Genomic DNA, 20,199 nt, shown 5'->3' with positions numbered 1-20,199 from the left:
GACATCCCATCTAAAAACGAAGTAGGGGGAACATTGGGGACACCTGCTTAGTGAGCTTGTATGACATCGTGCACTCCTGTCCCCTGCCTGTCCTACACACCGGTTCTAACCTCCTGACTTGTCTCTCCTGATTGCAGATGTATGAAGGTGCCTACCATGTTCTTCACAAGGAGCTTCCGGAAGTGACCAACTCTGTCCTCCATGAAATAAATACGTGGGTGTCTCATAGGATAGCAGTGGCAGGAGCTAGGTGTCTACCCTGAATGTGCTGTCCAGGCAACCAGCTCGTGGTCTAGGGGAGTCAGGAAGAGGAAGGGCAGTGCTGACTGGCTCAAAAAAAAAAATCACAAATTGGAAGAAACCCTAGTACCCTAGTGCAATTTACTTTGGGGGAAAAAGGATAATTTGTTGTATAGATGGCTACTGGCCACTGATCACCTTAATTGGTAGGCACTTTATGAAAGAGGGAGTATATTTTCCACACAGAGACTGTGGGGAAATATCTCTTGAATTTAAAAAAAAAATGCAGCATCTGCCCACCTCTCCCAGCTCCTATGGGGTTCAGGGACTCTCTGGCAGTCCCGTATCCCAGCCTGCAATAATCAGAGGTCTCTTTCCTCCTGTCCCAAGTCCTCTCTGACTGGCTGTCCTCTGGCATGTGACGAGCTATCCCCAGAGCTAGCTCCTTAGCAGGCTCCTGTGCCCCTCCAGGGCACTTCCTCAAAATGGGCAACCACCCTATGACCTGGTCAGTGACTTTTCAGATGGAAACCAGGCTGGGGGAAGGGAAGGTGGCCCTGAATAGCTCTTCTTCCCCACGCAACTTCCCCCTCCCACCCTGCTGGTTACCCACAGCATGTTGTATGTATTTAGAGAGGCACCTTTTCTCAGGTCACTGAGTTCTCCATGCTGAGGAAGGTGGCTTTGAAGATAATCGTTTAATATATATGGTATATTCTAAATTAAAGATTATATGGGTGGGTGGGTGGGTGAAACCTGAGCAGCTTTGGAAGAACTGGCGCCCACACACAGGGCCAGTCTGCCAAGGACCCAGCCCCCAATTGAGGACTAGCTGGCTCTCCTTGCAGAAAAGACACAGGGTGGAGGACTGTGGCCCTGGGCAGTCCCTCTGTCCAGAGCCACTAGGAGTTGCTTTGCCAGTAGCACAGCTACCTCTGGTGGCAGGAGACTCCCATGGAGCCATGGTGCTGGCTGCCTGCCCAGGGCAGCATCGAGCACTCAATGACGACCCCGCAGACAAGGACCACGGCTGTCTGCACCCCATTCCAGACTGCAGCAGGACGGCCCAGCCAGGCCTCATAGAGGCTACCCTGAAGCAGTGAAGTCTGAGCCCCTGTCCTCTCAGGTGCCCGCCCAAAGGCCTACACCAGGCCTCACTTAGCGCCAGCAATAACTGGGGCTCACTGCTCCCTTGGAGCACTTTCATCTTTACAGAGGGCCTTGCTGTTACCTCAGGATCATGTCACTGCACATAGAACCCTGGGGAGGGGCTCTGCTGCCAAGGAGAACTGCCTGGCTGCTGGAAGGGGGGGGTGGGCCTCCAGGAAGGTGGGATCCAGGTATCCCGGAGTTGGTGGAACTTATTCTAGATCTTGGGAGGGCCCTCTGCCCCCTCTGGTGGCCCTGACCATGCATAGCAGTCAGAGGCTGGCCACTTACTATAGGTCATAAGGTCACTGTGCCCCTCAGCAGGGCCCAAGCACTGCATGCAGGGAAGGAAGGGCCCAGGAGCTGTCCAGAGCGCCATTTAGCTCTCCTTCTGTTTAGGAAATAAAGACAGAGTGTGCAAAGAGAGGCAGTCAGCACTCCCTCCTGCTCAGGGAACCCTGGACAGCTGTGGACAGGCATGGGGTATTACTACTCTTCATTAAGTTTAAAAAAAAAAAAAAAAAGGGAGCCCATTCCAGACTACTGTGCTCAGATCTGTGACTCCTACCAGGAGCCACTCAAGGCTTATCCCAAAAGCACATGCTGACAATGCCACTTTTCCAAACCAAATGCCAGCACCCGGGTTGGCGGTTCTCATGCATGACGTCATTTAGAGATGCATTTGTATCTGGCTAAAGAATCACTAACACTAAAACACAGGAATAGGATTATCTGAAATTGAGACTGTCTTGTGAAACCTGTAAGAGTCATGTCCCTGCATGACAAAGTCAGGACCAGCACAGGGCTAGTAGAGGGCTAGTCCAGCCTTGTACAGGCTCCGCCCTTGGCACCGGTGGAAGCCTGACAAGCTACACGGTCACCCCCATCACCAAGATGCAGAGGAACTGGAGTGTGGGAAAGTGCTAGGATACACAGGCTTGGCCTGAAGAAGGTGGAGGCCAGAAAGGGACCACCGATGTCCTCCCCGGGTGAAGGGGGGGAGGAGGCAGAACCGAGTACCTGAAAGAACAGAGCACCTTCTGCAACAACCATGGACTTAGTGCCTGCCGAGCTTTTGAGGAAAAGGTGCCACCTGCAGGCAGTGGAGCGTCTCAACCACTAAGTCCCAGTTCCTTAGAGATAGGGGGACAGCCTCCCTCCACCAAGGCCCCCTCAGCTTCTGGGTATCCTGTGGACCACCATGAGAGCAGTGGAGGTGCTCTGCTCACATCCTGCCTCTGGGCCACCTCACACTTCCCTTTCTCTCCTGATTGCTAATGTAACTTTCTATGGATCACAGTGGCTCACTGGTTTGTCACTGTCACCGCGCGCCCAGTCACTCCCCATGTGTACTCCTAGTGGGGAACCTGTATCAGCTTAGAATTACTAAAGCAACCGATGTGCACTACAGCTCACCATAATAAACCACGTGCTTTTGGAGAGCCCCCATGTGTGCCTGGCCTCTCGTCCTGTATGTCAACCCCCTTGCTAAGAGAACTTCAAGTCTGTTTGAAGCAGTGAAGTCACCTGGGAAGGACTCAGCAGGGTCCTTCTTCCAGGGTCAACTGCCAATTGGACACGTGGATTTGCTCTTCTCCCATGCATTCTTGGGGAGGTCATGCTAGAGCACAGTCCCCCGAAATGCTCGGGCAGCCTTAACAGCTTGTTGTTATATGGGGGGCCAGCATGACCACATTTACTCATGTCGGTCCCTTGACTGTGGGTGATCCACAGCGTCTGTTGCTGGCGTCCTGGGCACCTCCCCTTGCTCCCCACAATCTCTTGCCCTAACAGCTCTGCTTTCTGAGTGTCACCAGAATCAGGCTGGCCCACTTTTTACTATGACCAAATGCCAGCACCTGGGCTGGTGGCCTTCATTCATGACTTCATTTAGAGATGCATATGTATCTGGTTAAAGAATCACTAACACCAAAACGGAGGAAAGTGGTTTTCTGGAGCAGGGACAGGGACACAAATGCATCATGTGCCTGTCTGACAAAATTAGCTAGGGAACCCCAGCTCCCTCAGGGGTCCCTGCCAAGTCAGAAGTGAAGTCTCTCCTATGCAAAGGCCTCTTGGGGGCCCCCCTGCTTACTAAAGGCCAAAGTCCCTACTGTGGGTGGTTTCCAAACTGCAACCTTGATCCCTGACAGCCTCCCCCATCCCCTGTTCCTGCTTTCTCACTGCCCATTGCCATTGGATATGATAGACTGGGCAGCCCACTGTCCCTTAGTGGGTCACAGGGTGAGAAGGGCATGTCCAGAGGACCCCCAGGAATACTGTGTCATGGGGTTACAGAGGGAAAAAGAGATCGAACAGGAGGAGGGGCAGAGGGAAAAGTGATACACAAATGAATGCTGGGAGTGAGGATGTGTGAGAACAGATGCAGGAGGATGGGATGAAATGAGCAAGGTGAACAAGGGAGGACGGAAAGAGGGAGTGTCCAGAGCACAGGGCCCAGGAAAGAGGGGATAAGAGATCATTTATTCCGGAGCTAAATATGAATGGCCATGGCCTGGGAACAGGAATTCAGATAACCTGTAATGGTTTGATAAAGAATGTCCCGCAGTCTCTGGTCCTTGACTGGAGGAGCTGTTTGGGGAAGTTAAGACGTGGGGTCTGGCTGGAGGAAGTATGTCAGTATGGATGGACTCAGGCCCGGGTCAGGGTGCTTTATCACAGCAAGAAGTAATTGATAAGAAAAGTTAGTGAATTGGGGAAGTCTGCTGGAGACCTCAGATGCTATCTGTTGACACACTTAGTCTTTTCGGTTGGTGGAAGCCACCGTCCAGCGAGGTTAACATTTCAAAGGCTTTTACCTCTTAATCACTGGGATGTTACAGAGGTAGGCAGGGAATGGCTATTAAAGAGGCTGAAGATAGCCCATGATAAATTGTAATTAGGCTCTTGCCCCATAATATCTCAGCTTCTCTACAACCTTTGAAGTTCCAGCCAGCCTTACAGAAGGTTCAGGGGGAGGTATATCTTCTTCTCCAGAACCTATGTTTCACAGGAGTGAGGGAAAGACCAGAAACATGGTCTTTGGGCAGGCACCTTGCAAAGAACAGAAATTAGGAATTGCAGCCAGTACTTCTTTACATTAGGACCACCTTGCCTGTGGCATGGCCACAGCTGGGGACACTGGGGAATGAACCCCAGTGGGCTATAAGAGGAACTGAGACGTGGGACACGGCGGACTGTTGCCAGATAACCTGCAACATGCAGGCCTATAGAGCGGACAGGACAGGAAAGGGAGAACAAAGGACAGAGCTGGCAGTGTCTGACCGATGGGAAGAAGCTGCTCAAGATGTGACAGCAATCTCAGGGTCCAGGAGAAAAGAAAACACAGCCCCTGATCACCGCAGGGAAGGAGACTGCCAGTCAACCTATGATGCTCACTGCCCATCTTCTAAAGTTTTACTTCCCAGGGAGGCAGGGTTCACGTGATAAATGACTGGTGAAGCCTCATCATGGCCCCATGGATGATGGGCTCCTGTGGCTGGTTAGAAACCCCAGAATGCAGTGATTTGCTACAACTACAGCTACAGCAGAGCCACACGCCCTCCTGCCCCCACAGCAAGGCCTCGTGGAAAGCTACTGAGGCCTGAGGACCTTCACCCTTGTCTCCCAGACCTGGACAGATGTCCCCTCAAGGACCCAAAAAAGACTACCAGAGGTATATCCACAAACCCTGCAGAGAGGGAGCAACCCACATGGCCAGTAAACTTGGTTCAGAGGCCCACCTATGCCTGACCAGAGAAAGCAGCCACCTCCCCCAAATGCCTAAGATCTTAAAACTGTTCAGTGTGGGGTTGGGGATTTAGCTCAGCGATAGAGTGCTTGCCTAGTGAGTGCAAGGCCCTGGGTTCAGTCCCCAGCTCCGAAAAAAAGAAAAAAAAAAAAAAAAAAAACAAACTGTTCAGTGCATAACCAGAGAGCTAGCGTACAGCTCATGAGGGGAGTGCAGGCCCTGGGTCCCAACACACAAGTAAAATATAGAATACAAACTGTCAAGTAAAAGGCGTTTTCTTCATTCTAAAAGCCCCAAATAGAAGTGATACTGATCCGGCCCCTCACCTCTTCCAAAAGCTTCTTAGAAGCTGCTTTTGCTAAAAGGCTCCAACTCATTTTGTCCCACAAAGTTAACTGTCGAGTGACAGCCTTGCACCTCTGCCTTCATTTGTGACTGTGCTACTTTGTGGCAGCAGCAGCTCACCTCTCTAACCAGGCTTAGCTAATCACATCTCACTGCAAATTCTGAGGCACAGACAGTTGCTGCCCTAAAACTACATTGGCTTTGGAATCCAGGAACTGTAGACCCCAAAAGGACAGAATGCCCCACACCCACCTAGGCTAGGCCAACCCTCCCTCATGACAGGAGAGCCTCCCACGACACCCAATCCCTCAGATGAAGGCAGTTGGCCTTGAGGGAAGGGTCACACTCTAGAGCAAGGGTATTTGTCTCATAGGACCAGGTTGGTTCCCTCAAAAGACACCATGGCTAGCAGGATCAAAGCTGAGACCATCCTTTGACCGGGGCTACTTACAGTGCACCATGGCCTCCTTGGCCACTGCTGCTCAGCAGGCTACATGGCAAATAGATCTCAGGAACCCGGTCAGCCTCCTTAGTACTCAGACGTGTGCCCCTGGTGGCTGCCAAGAAGCTGTGTTTATTGGCTCAAATGGCATTCTTCATACAAATAAAGGACAGCCCGAGTATGGCCGCCATTGGTGCAAATGTCCCTGCTGGGCCTGTGAGCAGGAATGCATGCTGTGCTGTTGAGTTTACAGGTCTCAGGCTCTTGGCCTGAGCTGCAACACTGCCTGTGGTTCTAAGTTCCCACTCCCCTTCAGGAGCTACCGCCCTGGGGCACATGAGAGGGACCTACCTCTTCTAGGAACACTGGGTAGGTGTTAAAATACTTTTAAAATTCCCAAGCCTGGTGGGCGCTATGTGCCTCTGGATCCTAAACACTTGAGGTGGATGAAGGAGAATCCTAAGTTCTAGGCTATACAGCCAGTTTGGAAGTCACTCTGAGGTACAAGTCCCAGTCTCAAAAGAAACCCTGGTGATGAATGCCCAGCCTGGTCACCCGGAGTCCTAAATCATATTTCTACAGCCTGAAGCAACCAGACCTCAACTCTCCACAGCCTCTCTACCAGGCCAGCCTCTTGGGACAGCCATGAGTAGCTAACATCTCACCTGCTCACAATCACTTGGGCAGAGCAGGAAGGACACCGTTGCCTAACTGGTAACAAGGCTGGTTGGTGTTTCCTGCTTGCAGTATCCGGAGGGTTTCTGCCTCAGGTAAGATGAGGAACTGGGCACAGGCTCAGTGTTTGGGGAACTCATGTCCACTCTGACCCATAGCCTGACTCCTCAGAGACTGACCTGACTGCTGTTGCATCGATGAACCTGGTGGAGAGTATAGATGGATTCCAGGGCACTGAAAATTCCTTTGCTCAAGTTACTAATGTCTGATGAGAGACAGAAATTTTCTGATTTCAATTAACGTCTATATAGACTTGATTTAACAATTAATCACACATGGGAAGAAATGCACAATAGTTTAAAACTTTTCCTTTACCTTCTGAAGTTGAAGTCTACACATCATGGGCTGTGTGGCTTGTGTCCCCACCCTCCCTGTCCCTGTGGTTTCAAAATACAAGCCTAAAGATGCAAGTCATTGTCACACCCCGGCTTGGCTGGCACCTCCCCCAAGGTAGCTCCTGTATGTGCTTCACAAACACCCTGACTCAACACAAACCAGCTATGGCCCTAAGCCTTCTCAGATGGCCACACACTTAAATGCTTGTCCCCCAGTTTGGAACTCAAGACAGGTAGGGATAGGTACAAAAGCAGAGACAGTGAGACCCTACCTCACATCTTGTCTTCCCTTCTGTTTGTGGTGGGCTCAAGGGCAAAGTTCCACCTTTGCCACACTCCGCTAGCAACCCTGACTGAAGGCAACCTGTCCTAGCTGGGAGCTTCAGATCTTCCCCAGTAAGACCAACACACAAGAGCAAAACAAATGGAAACGCACTGGTGAGGAAGAGAAAGATAAGCTAGAAAGTTCTGGAAGATGACAAACACAAAGGTGGGGAGATTTATGGCACTGAAGGGATGACAGCTATCTAGGACTGGGGACAAAGCAAAAGTCTATGGGAGTAGGGGGTTGTGGTCCATAGGCCTGAGGGCGTTCAGAGAATACCATATTCCTCTAATGTCTCCATCTCTGTAGTTAGGCCCTGGGGTCACACCTGTTGTGGTTAAGTGGCAGGGGTACAGGCTATGGCTCAGAGAACCTGTTCTCCAAGCCTCTAGGTCCCAAATCCCCTATCCACAGTCCCCAGCTTCCCCTCCTCAGCAGCTCCACTCCCCAAAGCTGTACCCCAACACAGGCTCAGGTCCCCACAGTGAATTCAAGCTTTATTGCCACACACTCCCTACTTCCTGTCCAGCCCTGTACATGGAAATAGCCAAAGCAAGCCAGGGCTGGGTAAGAGCCAGGAGGGAGCAGGTAGGGTGCTGGGGGAGATGGGACTAAGTTCAAAGCCTACTGTACCCCAGTTTTCCCTGAGTGGTGCCTGCCCCAAATCTTGGGGCTTCCTTGTGCACTGGAGGAGGAGGCTCATCCCGAGAACATCCTGTGAGGTCCCCAGGACCCAGTGAGTCCCCTCTGCCCACTGTAATGCCATCCAGCGTGCAAGAACAACTGTTGCTGCACACACACACTGCGCGTGCCTGTCACCATGGAAGCCCTGGCCACAGAAGGCAAGGGCTCAGCAGTCTAAGCCAATGGACACAAGCAGGTTCTCGAGTGCCCGCAGCTGCTGCTGTGCCTCTTCGATGGCACTGTAGGTCTGGACTGTGCTGGCCACATGGAAGCGGATATCATCAACAAGTGGAATGGAGTCTGTCTCCTGCCGGGCCGCTACAGCGGCTGCCTCTTCCCGCACTGCCTCCACGAAGTCCTCTCGCTCCACCAGCTGTAGAAAAGCGGGCTCAGGACAGGCTGCATCCCAGCACGGGCTGCACCCCACCCTCACAGGCTCCCCTCTCTGCACCCCTGCCCACCTTCTCTATGACCTTGGCCATATACTCGGTACACTGGTCCTCCAGCCGGGCCAGCCGGAACAGCTTGGCTATGCGCCAAACACCCACCACACTGTCCTCCTCCAGTAGCTGGGCCAGGCTGCGGCCACACAGCCGCTTCAGGCCAGGTAGAAGGTACATGTCTGCCACACTCAGCACATCATAGGCCAACTCAGGAGGTAGCTGTGGCACAAAAGGGGACAACAGGACACCAGTGATCATCAGGGGCTCCCAGGGTCCGGGGAGGAAACCTTGGGGGAAACACAGAAGACTCACATCTCTGGAACCTGGCCTGGGGCCTTGAGGGTACAAGGACAGAAATAAACCAGGGGAGGGGTTCCCATGCTCCAGGCAGGTCAGTGCTTAGGGTTACAGGCCTTTCCAGGAAAAGCTCACAGACCTGAGCTCTCCCCATCCAGCTGTGGGATCCCAGGTCAGACCCTTCACCTCTGTACCTCTGTCCCCACATCTGTGGAGTAGATACTCCTGCTGGCCTTGAAAGACTTGAAAGAAAGCAACATGAGCTAGAGGTTTCTATTCTGGCCCACAAGCTTGGGCATGGCTCCTTCCACTGTGGAAGAGCACACAATTTTGAGGAGGGGACAGCTAGGCCTTGGCTAAGACCAAGGGTGAAGCTTCAGCCTGACCTTGGGTGGCCCAGGGACTGAGCAGAGGGAGAAAAAAAAAGTAGAGGGACTGTGTATGCCACCATATTTCAGGCTGTCACCCTGCTGTCTAACTGACATTTGGTCATTTGGTCATTTGGTCACATGCACAAGACTCAAGGAAACATATATATTCTCCATCTTCTGGGGGATACACTGAAACTCAGAGTAGGTATGTAACTTTCCTAAGAACACACAGCTCACAAGAGACCAATCTACTGTTAGACCATGTTCTGAGGCCAATCCCCACTCACTCTGAGCTATTAAGAATGCTCATTGGGGGGGTGGGAGGAGCTGGAGAGATGGCTCAGCGGTTAAGAGCAGTGACTGTTCTTCCAGAGGCCCTGAGTTCAAATCCCAGCAACCACATGGTGGCTCACAACCATCTGTAATGGGATCTGATGCCCTCTGCTGGTGTATCTGAAGACAACTACAGTGTGCTCATATAAATAAAATAAGTCTTTATAAAAAAATGCTCATGGGCTACAAAGCTTCTTCAGGAGGGAGCTTATGACTCAGGATGACAGACTCAACCACAGAGTGAGTGGCCACAGAGTGAGTGGCAGGCCATGAGAAGGGAAGTGACAGAAGTACGGCCGGTGGCAGAACCTAATACAGAGGGGCAGGCTGGTGGGAGCCAGACGGCCAGGACTGGGGTCAACAGGGAATGGTGTAGGGACACACATAACTATGGCTCCATCTCACTTGTAGAGGACAGAGGATGGGGGAGCCACAGCCATGGCTCAGAGCTACCAAGTCTACACCATATGGCCCACCAGTCTTAAAACATTACCTTCTGGGGGAAGATTTGTGGGAATGCCCTGGAGAAGCCAGACAAAGGGACACTTGGGACCCCAGCAAGTCACCTCACTCCTCAGACCCAATGGAAAACACCCTTCTCTCCTGAAGAGTGCCCTTGCACTGTCATGCACACATACCAACAGAGGGAACCTTTGGCCCTGTCTACAGCCACCACAGGCCTGACTCAGGAACTCTGGGACAGTTAAGGGCAGGAATGACCCAATGACTGTGACAAGCCTATGTCAGAAAGCCCAGGGCTCAATTTACCACTCCCCTCCCACTGGGTGCCACACCTCACCTCAGTATGGTCACTATATACGTAGTACAGGACATGAGTGAAGATGTCTGGGGAGATGTCATGCAGGGTGACAACTGGGGGGTCTCCAGAGGCTACAGGCTCCTCACTCTCTCGAAAGTGGTCATCCAGAAGAGCCCGGAAGTAGTCACTGCGCCCACAGAAGAAAGCCTGAGGAAAGGCAGTTCAGAAAGTACCAGGCTGGAATCTGCCCACAGGAAGATAGGCCAGGACTTGAGTCGTGTGGACAGGAGCAGAACGGGTACCTTGTGGCAGAGGAAGCTGGAGTCAGCCACACGGAAGCAGATATCAGGGCAGCTGCTAAAGCCATCAGGACATGGGAAGGGCAGCTCTCCAAGGTCACCCTGGTATAGGAAACAGAGAAAGCTGTTCATGAAAGGGAAGTAGCTTTTAGGTTGGCCTAGGTGGGGAACCCAGCTCTGCCCTTCACAGCCTCCTGCCCACTAGGCCGGCGTGCCCTTCAGTACCCGCAGCTCAGGTGGCAGGGCACAGTCAGCCAGCAGTGCCATATCTGCCCGTAACCGGGGATCTGCTGGAGGGGGCTCAATAGTCAGCACCTTCACACACGTGCCAGGCTTGGAAGCCACTGCGGGAGAGGACGGCAAGGAATTAGAGAGGCGGACCAGAGCTGCAGGCTGTAACCTAAGACCCTGGACTGAGACCTTGTACACACCAAATTCAGACACCTTCTCGCATTTAGCCTCCAGGTCGTCGAGCAGGTCCCATAGCTGGCACTGCTTAGCCAAGCGCTCACAGTCACTTACATGCTCCACACCGATGTCCAAGCGGCCTGGGGGGATTTAGAGGACCGAGTCAGGACCTGAGAATGATTCCTACTCAATACCTTGGTTTCCTCATCCAGGAGGACCTAAGACCTGCTCAATTTGTGGGTGGGACCTGTTCTCTCCAAACAACAGGTTAAGTCATGCTGGGCATACTCCTCCTCAACTCTGGGCCACACTGGGTTTGCTGCTGTCCCAGCCCAGGGGCTCAGTCAGTCACCTGTGTACAGATACTGCAGTAGAGCCCCAAAGGCCACCGGGTTGATCTGCAGGCAGAATAGAAAGGAAAGGTCAGAGGCTACCACCCAGCATGAACTAACTTCTCTCCCAGAAGCTGGCACTCTCTCCCAAGGCAGAGGGACGCACCAGGGGGTGCCTGAGAACCACGACGCTCTTGCCCTTCCACTTGGTGTCCAGCATGTTGGCAAAGTAGGTACTGCGAGCACCGAGGATGCAGCGATGGGCCCGGAATGGCTTTCCGTGTACCACAAAGACCACATCGCTGTGGATGCCCTGTTCCAGAAGCCTGGGAAAAGCCAGGAAGGGTTGCGTCACCCAGGTAAGTGCTGGTACACCAAGACCATTCAGCACACCTACCCACGTGAACCCACAGAGAACGCACAGCAATCCCAACAGCGCCGCAAGCTCCGCCCCCTGCTCACCGCTGCAAGAAATCATCATAGTAATCCCGCCTCCTGCAGGATGCAGTGACCTGTTTGTAGTCTCTCAGTGCACGGCGAATGGGGTCGCTCAGCGCTCCATAGAGACACCGTTCTCCATCAAAGGTGTTGGCCTCACAGCGTGCTCCTTTGAAGCAATGCTCATCAGTCAGAGTCAAGGAGACGATTAGTCTAGGGAGATCTCTGGCCTCCCCTCCTCCCCAGCTCCAACATGTAGGGCCCAGAAGTCCTAGAGGCCCTTCCTTGCTAAGGTGGCCCAGGCAACCCTTCGGTCCTTGGGAAGGCCAAGGGCATACATACAATCTGTGCACTTAGACACAGACATATTCATGAATGCATATGTAAATATTGGACTATATGCAGCTAAAAGCAGACTGAATGGCTGGCCCTGTAATCAGCCATCTTGATGACTGCCTCAACTGAACCTACACTAGTGGGGCACATGAGTACTTTATTATGTGACAGCTGCCATTATTACAAAACAGAACCAAGGATGACTATGGCGTTGGCTGCCACATGGGGAGGCTGTGAAGGCCAGTGCAGGGACTTAAAAGAAGTGGGAGATACACTAAGAAGGAACTCCAGTCTAAGCAGGAGGTATTGCAACTGAGAAGACCCTGAGGTAGGAGATGGGTTGGTCTAGTGGAGGACTAAGGAGCAAGTGTTGATGGGGAGCCAGTGGGTGGGAGAGCCAAGGAAGGCAAGGCCAGAGGAGGAAAGACTGGGTCTCACAATGTAGCCTTGACTAGCTTTAAACTTAAGATAATCCCCATCTTGACTTTCTTCTCGCTCAATAATTTAATTACGGGTGTGAGCCACCATGCCCAAGTGCTTTTATCCCAAACACTCCTTCCTACACTCCCATCAGCTTGGCTGTGGAAAGAGCCTCCTGCTTGCAAACATGGAGGTCTGAGGGTCAGTTTAGCAGACCAATGGTGGTGTAGCATAAGAGACGGCCCCAGAACTAGCCTGGGTGTCAATGGTGACATGAGAAAGTGGGCAGTGTTAGAGAGTACCATTTGTTGACTTTAGGGAGTTAACAAGAAATCAAGAGTGCATACAAACATGTAGCAAGGTCTCAGAGCTGACAGACAGTCAGACCCTGACCCTCTCTCACCATTAGCCAACAGGTAGCGCACCAGCTCCTCATGCCCACAGAGGCAGGCATAGTACCTAGGAAAGGGGGAAGCTGTCAGTAGAGTAGGCCCACCCTGCCCACCCAACTACCCCACCGCTCACACTCACAAAGGGGTGCTGTCCCACTTATCCCGCACGTTCACCTCCACGTCTCGCTGCTCCAGCAGGTACCTGGGCAGGAAGTTCAAAGCCTGGGTCAGAACTGCTTCTGAGATAAGAGAGAAGAGACCAGGAAAGGGAAGGAGGCCATTTCTCTCTGGGCTAGGGATGCATCTGAGAAGGGCAAGGCCTGGAACTACACAGGCCAGCATGGGTCTGCAACTGTGAGTTGGGTAGTGGCAAGACATCAAGCCCTAGGTTCAGAAGGCTGAGAAACTGGTCTTGTAATATTTGGGAGAAGGTAATGGGCCACTAATTCAGTCTGGGGAGACGACAGCAAGGAAACCAGAAGAAAACTGGTGCAGGACTTGGGGAGAGGAGAACAGGACAGATCTATGTAAGAAGTGGAAATAACAATTGGTAAGATGTTGAAGAGAAGAGGTCATGAACCAGGAAGCCATCACTGGAACACCACAGCCCAAGGAAGCTTCAAGGTAAGACCCGAGCTCTCTGAGTTGCACTCAAGTTGAGGGAAGGTTCATTAACTCTGAGGTGGCATCTGGAGTTGGGAACAGACTTAAGGAGGGTTTCGGAGAGGGCTGCAGTCTGGACACCGCTGATGAGGACCAGGGGATTTGGAAGGAAGGGCCATGGGAGAAAAGAGTCTATCAAAGAAGAGTAAGGGCCAGGACCCTTTCTCCTCCCTGCCTGCCCACGGAGACCAGGATCTCGGTGCCAGGCTCGTAACTGGCTGCACCAGCAGCGCCTGCATCTTTTGGAACCTCCACGGAGGGGAGTCGTTTCCCTGCACCGAGTTAAGGGTCCTGGAGTCCGATCTCCCTAGGCTCGGTCAGCTTCTGGAGCCCCACAGCGCCCGACCGCACACCGTGCCCGACAAGCCCTGCGGACGCCTGCCCGCCTCCTGCACTGCAGGTTCTCACCGCACACGGCCCACGTCCCCCTTCCTGCAGCTGGCAAACAGGTCGCTAGTGTCCATGTCGAAAGAGGCTGGACCCCCGGCCGAGCGATCTCAGGAGTTGTCTGTGCCCGGCCGGATGTAAACACTCACCGCCCCGCCCCTCGCGGCACGGCCTAGCACTGCCCGCCTGTGGCTCCGCAGCGGCGCCTGGCGCCCGGAGGACCGTCCGGCCCGAACCAGGCGGTCGCATCCAGAAGGCCGCTCCCGAAGGCCCCACCCACTAACCTTAGTCACGCCCACTTAGCCTCTGGGGACCTCTAGTCTTGACCCCGCCCACTCATCTAAAAGACAACTCAATTCTCCCAGGTTCCGCCCCCTCGCCCGGAGACTAGCTCACTACTAAGACCCCGCCCCCTCGGAAGAGCTTCTCTGGAAGAGCAGTCCGCTACAGGCCCCGCCCACATTGCGCGGGATCTTTTCTGAAGACAGTACCACCCCCCAGGCTTGGAATACTGAACCTTAACAACGCTTGTCCGTCCTTTAACTTGCCCGGTTCAGGTCCCGCCCATCAGGCCGAGGCCTCGCCCACCAGGACCTTTCCCGGCCTACTTCAAGTTCAGCCCAACCGGCTTGGATTCCACCCAGAAGGCCGTACACCCTCTACACTCCTCCCACACGTCCCTAACCATGATCACAAACTCCTGAGAATTCCCAGCCCACCAGCTCTTGGCCCCGCCCAGCCAGCCTCCCGTGCCCCACCTACTCCTCTAGGCCCTTCCCACCCACTCCCAAGAGGGCGGCCCTCCGGAGGCAAGAAACACGCGTGGAGGCAGAGCGGCCCGCGCGTGTTGGCGGCTTTAATGGAGTCCGGGCGCGGGGAGCGCGCTGGCCTCGGGCAAGCGCTCGGGGCCGGGCGGGGCGGGGTGGGAGCTGCGCCTCGGTCGCCTGCTGCGGTGGGGAAGCGTAGTGACCCGCGTGGAGGGACGGGAGGGGCGCGGGGCCGTAGCGTCGGGCAGTCTCGCGCCCGTGGCCCGGCGCTCACAGGTGAGTGTCCTCCTCGAACACGTCAGAGTCCTCAGGGTCGCGCTTGCTGCCCATGAGCGCGCTCCAGCTGCTCGGGCCGTTGATGGCCCCACCGTTCAGGCTGGGATGCTTCTCCTGCATCTCCGACTGGCTGTCGCTGGCCACGTCCAGCGTGGGATTGTCGTGGCAGCCGTTCTCCACGAAGCGAAGCTCCTCACCGTGCGACTGCAGCAGCAGGAGAGAGCGCTGGGCGCGCGCAGTGACTGGCTACGCCAAGCCCCCAGGGTATCCCCTTGGGGCCCAGGAGACAAGTGCCTGCAGCTCAAACCTAAACCTCTACCCAACAAACCCTGTGACCTCCCTGGTGTCACCCCTTCCAACAGCGAATTACACATGGGTCTGCCCAAAACTCAAAGCCCTTGCGCTGGGGCAGGATGAACAGGGCATGCCTGGCCCCTTTCTCTTGTGCAGGTTGCTGGAGCCCTTGGAGGGGAGCAGCTGCTCTCAAGCCTTGCAGAGTGGGGCACTAGGGTTAGGAGGAGCTGGAGAAGAGGAGGAACCCCTTGGTGAAACTTACACCCCCCCTACACACACTCTGTATCTCCTGGAAGACATAGTACCAGGCTCAGAGAGGTAGATGGCAGGCCCCAGCCTGGCACTGAGCACAACTGAGTTGGTATAGGTTTCTAGGTGAGGCTACTGGATAGCACTGGCTGATACTAGCCACACTCTGCCCTTCATTCCCAAGCCCTACCTAGCCTACTCACCACGTGTTTCAGCTTGGGCAGCCGATGCTGCCAACAATTGTAGAGTAGGCCAAGCACAATGATGATGAAGCAGATGACACCAATGATCACCAGCACTACAAAGAGCGTCCCGTAGTCACTGCGCACCTGGGTGGCCCGTGCCTGGCAGCTGCTGGTGGTGGAGTAGTTCTGGATGCCAATCTGAGGGTGGGGGTATGGGACCAGGCATCAGGAAAGTCTAACATCCCGAGGGTGAGTTAGTGCCCATGACAGCCCTGGTTCCTGGACCTGTGCTGAGGGACACACTGTTCTTTCCCTATTGGCTCATCTAAGCCTCTCCCATTGGCCACATTCTCAGCCCTCTCACATCCTCACTGTTTTTCTGCTCCAACCCAACTTTGAATGCACCAGCTATGGCTCTGGTGCCATAGCTGAGACATGGCAGTCATGACCCAAAGAGATGAGGCCCCACACCTGTCCCCATCAGTCTCACAAAGCAACAAGGCATCTGGGAGACTCAAGTTCCCCACACAAAGTCAGAGCCCTGAAGCAAGCCTCCTCTTTAGGGGTAAGGTAATGTCATTCTGGCCATCCATGGTAGGCCGGACATCAAGGGCCCCAACTGCAGCTGGGGTCTCCAGCTTCTTCCCTTTCCCAGAGGTAAGATCACAGATGGCATGTGCCTCCCTACTGTGGGCTGCTCTGGCTGACTTGGCTTCTCCCCCAGTGGGAAAGCTCCCGACAGTCCAGCTTCAGGTGAAGGGAGGGGGCGAGCGAAGGAAGGTGAGTGTTATCAGTGAGCCCTGGAGCAGGGACTGGGCTTCAGCTCTTCCCTGCATTGTGTGAAACCCTTGCCGGGGTCCACTGTCCATCTGTGCTCCTGAGCCCAGATTTGGAGATCATGAAGGACCTGGTGGAGGGGGAACAACAAAGGCCCTGCCTCTACCATTGCTGCTCCAGGGGAACCTGAGGTGTAGGGACATGAGCTGGAGGTCCAAAGCTCTGTGACAAGAGCTTCAGGAGTCATTCAGCAACTCAACAGCTTTCCATCCGGCAGGCTTGGTCTTAGGCAAGGGACCTGATGGCTCTGGGCTTTGCCTCTCCCCTCAGTTAATCCTTACAACCCCATGGAGTGGAAGAGGGGGTCCAAAGGAGAATCTAGTGTAAAACACTGAATGTAGGCTAGAAACACTTAGCTCCCTTGCATGTGGAATCCTGGGTGTCCAGACCTCCAGCTTGTGTTCTGTAGCCCAGCAGGGGCCAGAAGGCCACATCTGATGAGGGCCACTCTAACTGTGGAGGGCTGTTTCCAGTTCCTGACATCTCCACACCTCGGGTTCCCCTGGAGAAGCATTGGTAGGGGCAGCGCGTGTCTTGTTCCCCCTCCACTATGCTCCCCATGATACTTCAGACACCATCCCACTTAATTCCCTCTTCCATGGGCGCTCTACCATGGCCTGGGGTGTGCAGTCCTTTTGCTTGGGTAGTAACCTGCACATGCTCTTTGTGGGATGGCCAGAGCCCTGACATGCACCCCTGTCCTGGAACGGGCTGTAAATTCTTCCAGGCACTTTTTGAGAGCCAAGAACATTAGAAGATGCTTCCGTGGCTGCCAGGTCAAGTCCCTAACTTACCTCCTCCAGGCTCCTGCGGATGCCACTGAGCATGGAAAGGACATCTTGAGTGGGTACCACCCCTGGAGGGAAAATGCCATAATCACCACAGCGTCTTGAGGTGTCTCCACGCCACCCAACCCTTCTCCTGCGACAGGCATCCTGAGCCTCCTCTGCTACCCTTCTGTTTCTAATCACAGAGGACCTCAGGGCCCATGTATGTCCTCTGCTGACCTGCTTCCCATTGAGTTGATCCCCTGGGAAACTATATGAAAGGCCTGATGCTAGAAGTCACCTCTGTAGCCCAAGGGTCCTGCTCTCAAAGTGTGTGATGCCCATAGCTGTCTCCTCATCCCCAGAACCCAGGTATCACTCCATGCAGAGCCCTGCACTAGCATGCTTTACAGCCCTATCCAGTCTTTCCTGGGCCTCCATTGCCGGGCTGTGGTGGGACACCTCCCCATCTGCTCACCCTGCTCTCCTACAAGAGTCATCAGCAGGTGCTGCTCTTTCTCACTGGGCTTGCTGAGAGAGATATGCCAGTCTCCACGGTGGCCACTGCGGTGGCGTGGCAGAACCTCCTCCACCAGGGCTAGGAGCCGTAGTCCCCGGTGCCGCCGAAACACTTCCTAGGGGTTCAGAGGAGCCAAACTCAAGGTTGGATGGTAGCTGGATCCCGGATCCCAAAGGCCTAGGTGGTCCTCTGGCTAGCCTGGTCGGCTCTGGGGCCAGCTGAGAGCAAGGCAGATACAGCTTGTATCTCTACGTCCATCTCTAAGTACCACAGTAAAGGTGCGAGCCTGCCCCAGTCTGTCAGGTGGAGGGGACATGGATCTGTCCACTGACAATGACAACCCCTTAACTGGTGTTGGAAACATGATACCCATGGTAGGTGTCCAGTGCTGAAAAAGACAGCAGTAAGTCCCCATGGCCACCAGAGAGCAGGGAGGCTGAAACCAGCAGGCTCCTCTGCTGGCCATTCCACCATATATGGCTGTCACTGAGCCTCAGGGGAGTGAAGAGAAAGCCTTTACAGCAGGGACTTGAAACCCAGAGATGACTCAGATACCCTGGGAACGGGCCCAGGGGTGGGGTGGGGTGGGGTGGGGTGGGTGAGGTGGCTTCTTTCCCCTCAGACTCTCACTGTTTAGACGTCACTTATAATTACAGAATAACACGGAAGCAAACCCAGCCCTCCACAGGAACTCTGTGGCAGAGAGAGACCAGGCTGTCGCCACCAAGGCTCACGCCCGCTGTTGGTGAAAGGCCCTCCTTTCACCCTTGGCTCTTCAGCAGCCTCTCCCTCTTGTATATGAAAAACTTCGTCCCCATTTCTCTAGCTTCCAAGAGTCCCAACTAGATCCCTCTCCCAGATGCTCAGCTCTCTAGGGTGTTGAGGAGTCACAAACATGCCAACAGGCCACCACGGGTGCAAGCCCAGTGCCTGCCTTGTGGCAGCCACGGCAGAGATGAACGGCTACTCTTATTGTGTTCCTACCTGGCATAAAGACCTATCCCTTGGTGGTTGTTCCAACCCGAAATCCACTGAGCTGACTTTCATGGTGGGTTTGTTACTTGTGACCATAGCAAATGCCAAGTACAGCTCAGGTCTAGACTCTCTCTCTCTCTCTCTCTCTGTCTCTCTCTCTCTCTCTCTCTCTCTCTCTCTCTCTCTCTCTGTCTCTCTCTGTCTCTCTCTCTCTCTCTCCTCGAGTGGTCAGTGTCGTCACTGATGTGAGGGCAGGACAGGCTTCTACCTACCTGCTGCTCTGCCACACGTGTGACACCCTTTACTGCACAGTGATGTCTCCCACACCCAGTTAGCTGGAGAGGAAAAGCATTCGCCTTGGAACTAAATGCACCAGGGTTCAAATCCTGTCATGTCTTAGCTCTGACCTCCAGCAACATTCTGAGCCTCAGTTTTCCCATCTGAGATGTGGGTACCTCACATCCTCAAATCACTCAATTACAGACTTCAGAACAGTAGCTGTTCTTCTGGGTCAGTCCTACTGGTAATCCAGTCTGCTGCACTCAAGCAAAGGCCAGAGCTCTTCAGCCCTCCCTGACGTCCAGGAAAAGCACTGTTCTCAGAACGTCCTGTTCTAGGCAAAGGATGGGGCCTTGCATCTCTAGGGCAAAGACTCTCCTGGCTTCTAGACTCCAAAGTCAGCTTGGCATTCCCTACTTCATCATCCTGTGTCTGTGCCCGCTGGTCTCTAATGGCTCCCTTCCTGCCTCCTATGTCTCAGAAAGCAGAAGCTGGCTAGCCTGCACCACTGTTCCGATCGATGTCAAGTGCAAAGTTTAAAAGTGTACCTGCATCTTGTAAAGCCGTCTCTGAGGGCAGTGGCCACATTCCTCCCTATTTTTTTTTTCTGAAGACGAGGGCTCTGTGTGGCCCACCACCTTCAAAGCACATTGTCCCATTCTCTTCCAACATAGGTCAGAAAGGGGACAATGGACTACAGGATGAGAGCCATGAAGTCTACACATAGTGCTTGGGAATGGAGACACCAACAGCAAACTGTCTCTGCCTGGAGAAGACAGAACATCTCTTTTCTGTTTTATCTTCTACTCCCAAAACCTCAGGCTGGGAATGAACCCAGGATCTTGACTGTGCTGAGCAGCACCACAGAGCCACACCCTAGCCCTGGGAGTTCACGTTTTCAGGAGTGAAACAGGGTGCCTGGGACCATGAAGATGTCCAGCACAACTGTGCAGGGCTTATGAGTCCTGCACCCCAGAGTTAATGAGTCCCAGTGTCCATGCAAGCACATGAAGTAAATGGAGACGCCCAACCTCTGCCCTGCCTTGGCTTCCAGAACACAAGCAACAACTCTCCACACTTCTAGAACAGTCTAGCCACCCCAGGAGGAAGGACCTAATGTCACTGACAATAGGGACTTCCAAATGAAGCAGTCCAGCCAGCTACA

General features: G+C 53.9%; 3 protein-coding genes across 7 annotated transcripts in view; 1 reads left to right on the top strand and 2 right to left on the bottom strand.

Moving 5' to 3' along the window:
* Mgll (monoglyceride lipase) overlaps positions 1-2,837 on the top strand; it is a 101,732-nt gene extending 98,895 nt beyond the window's left edge. For all 4 annotated transcript variants that reach the window (XM_032906131.1, XM_032906132.1, XM_032906130.1 and 1 more), the window contains one exon: positions 138-2,837. In XM_032906131.1, the coding sequence (XP_032762022.1) occupies positions 138-263 (126 nt within the window). In that variant the 3' untranslated portion in view covers positions 264-2,837. The remainder of the gene's footprint in view (positions 1-137) is intronic.
* Positions 2,838-7,793: 4,956 nt separating this feature from the next.
* On the bottom strand, positions 7,794-14,071 carry Abtb1 (ankyrin repeat and BTB domain containing 1). 2 transcript variants are annotated; one of them, XM_032906127.1, is made up of 12 exons: positions 13,907-14,071; positions 12,975-13,037; positions 12,847-12,902; positions 11,712-11,856; positions 11,416-11,575; positions 11,270-11,315; positions 10,941-11,057; positions 10,735-10,853; positions 10,513-10,611; positions 10,250-10,417; positions 8,468-8,668; positions 7,794-8,379 (listed from the first exon to the last, which is right to left on the bottom strand). In XM_032906127.1, the coding sequence occupies exons 1-12, from the start codon at positions 13,960-13,962 to the stop codon at positions 8,173-8,175; spliced, it is 1,437 nt and encodes a 478-aa protein (XP_032762018.1). In that variant the 5' UTR covers positions 13,963-14,071; the 3' UTR covers positions 7,794-8,172. The 2 variants fall into 2 exon arrangements, with proteins under 2 accessions (XP_032762018.1, XP_032762019.1); XM_032906128.1 differs by lacking the exon at positions 13,907-14,071 and having other exon boundaries at positions 13,010-13,037.
* A 641-nt stretch (positions 14,072-14,712) lies between these two features.
* The window catches only part of Podxl2 (podocalyxin like 2), a 32,087-nt gene continuing 26,600 nt past the window's right edge, over positions 14,713-20,199 (bottom strand). The window contains exons 5-8 of the mRNA XM_032906126.1: positions 17,739-17,895; positions 17,288-17,349; positions 15,675-15,854; positions 14,713-15,132 (exon numbers count right to left, since the gene is read on the bottom strand). Of these exons, the coding sequence (XP_032762017.1) occupies positions 14,923-15,132; positions 15,675-15,854; positions 17,288-17,349; positions 17,739-17,895 (609 nt within the window). The 3' untranslated portion in view covers positions 14,713-14,922. The remainder of the gene's footprint in view (positions 15,133-15,674; positions 15,855-17,287; positions 17,350-17,738; positions 17,896-20,199) is intronic.

Source organism: Rattus rattus, chromosome 6 (assembly GCF_011064425.1).
Source record: "Rattus rattus isolate New Zealand chromosome 6, Rrattus_CSIRO_v1, whole genome shotgun sequence".
Classification (NCBI taxonomy): Eukaryota; Metazoa; Chordata; class Mammalia; order Rodentia; family Muridae; genus Rattus; species Rattus rattus.
The sequence above is the reverse complement of the archived record's forward strand: the minus strand, read 5'-3'. Positions and strand labels throughout refer to the sequence as shown.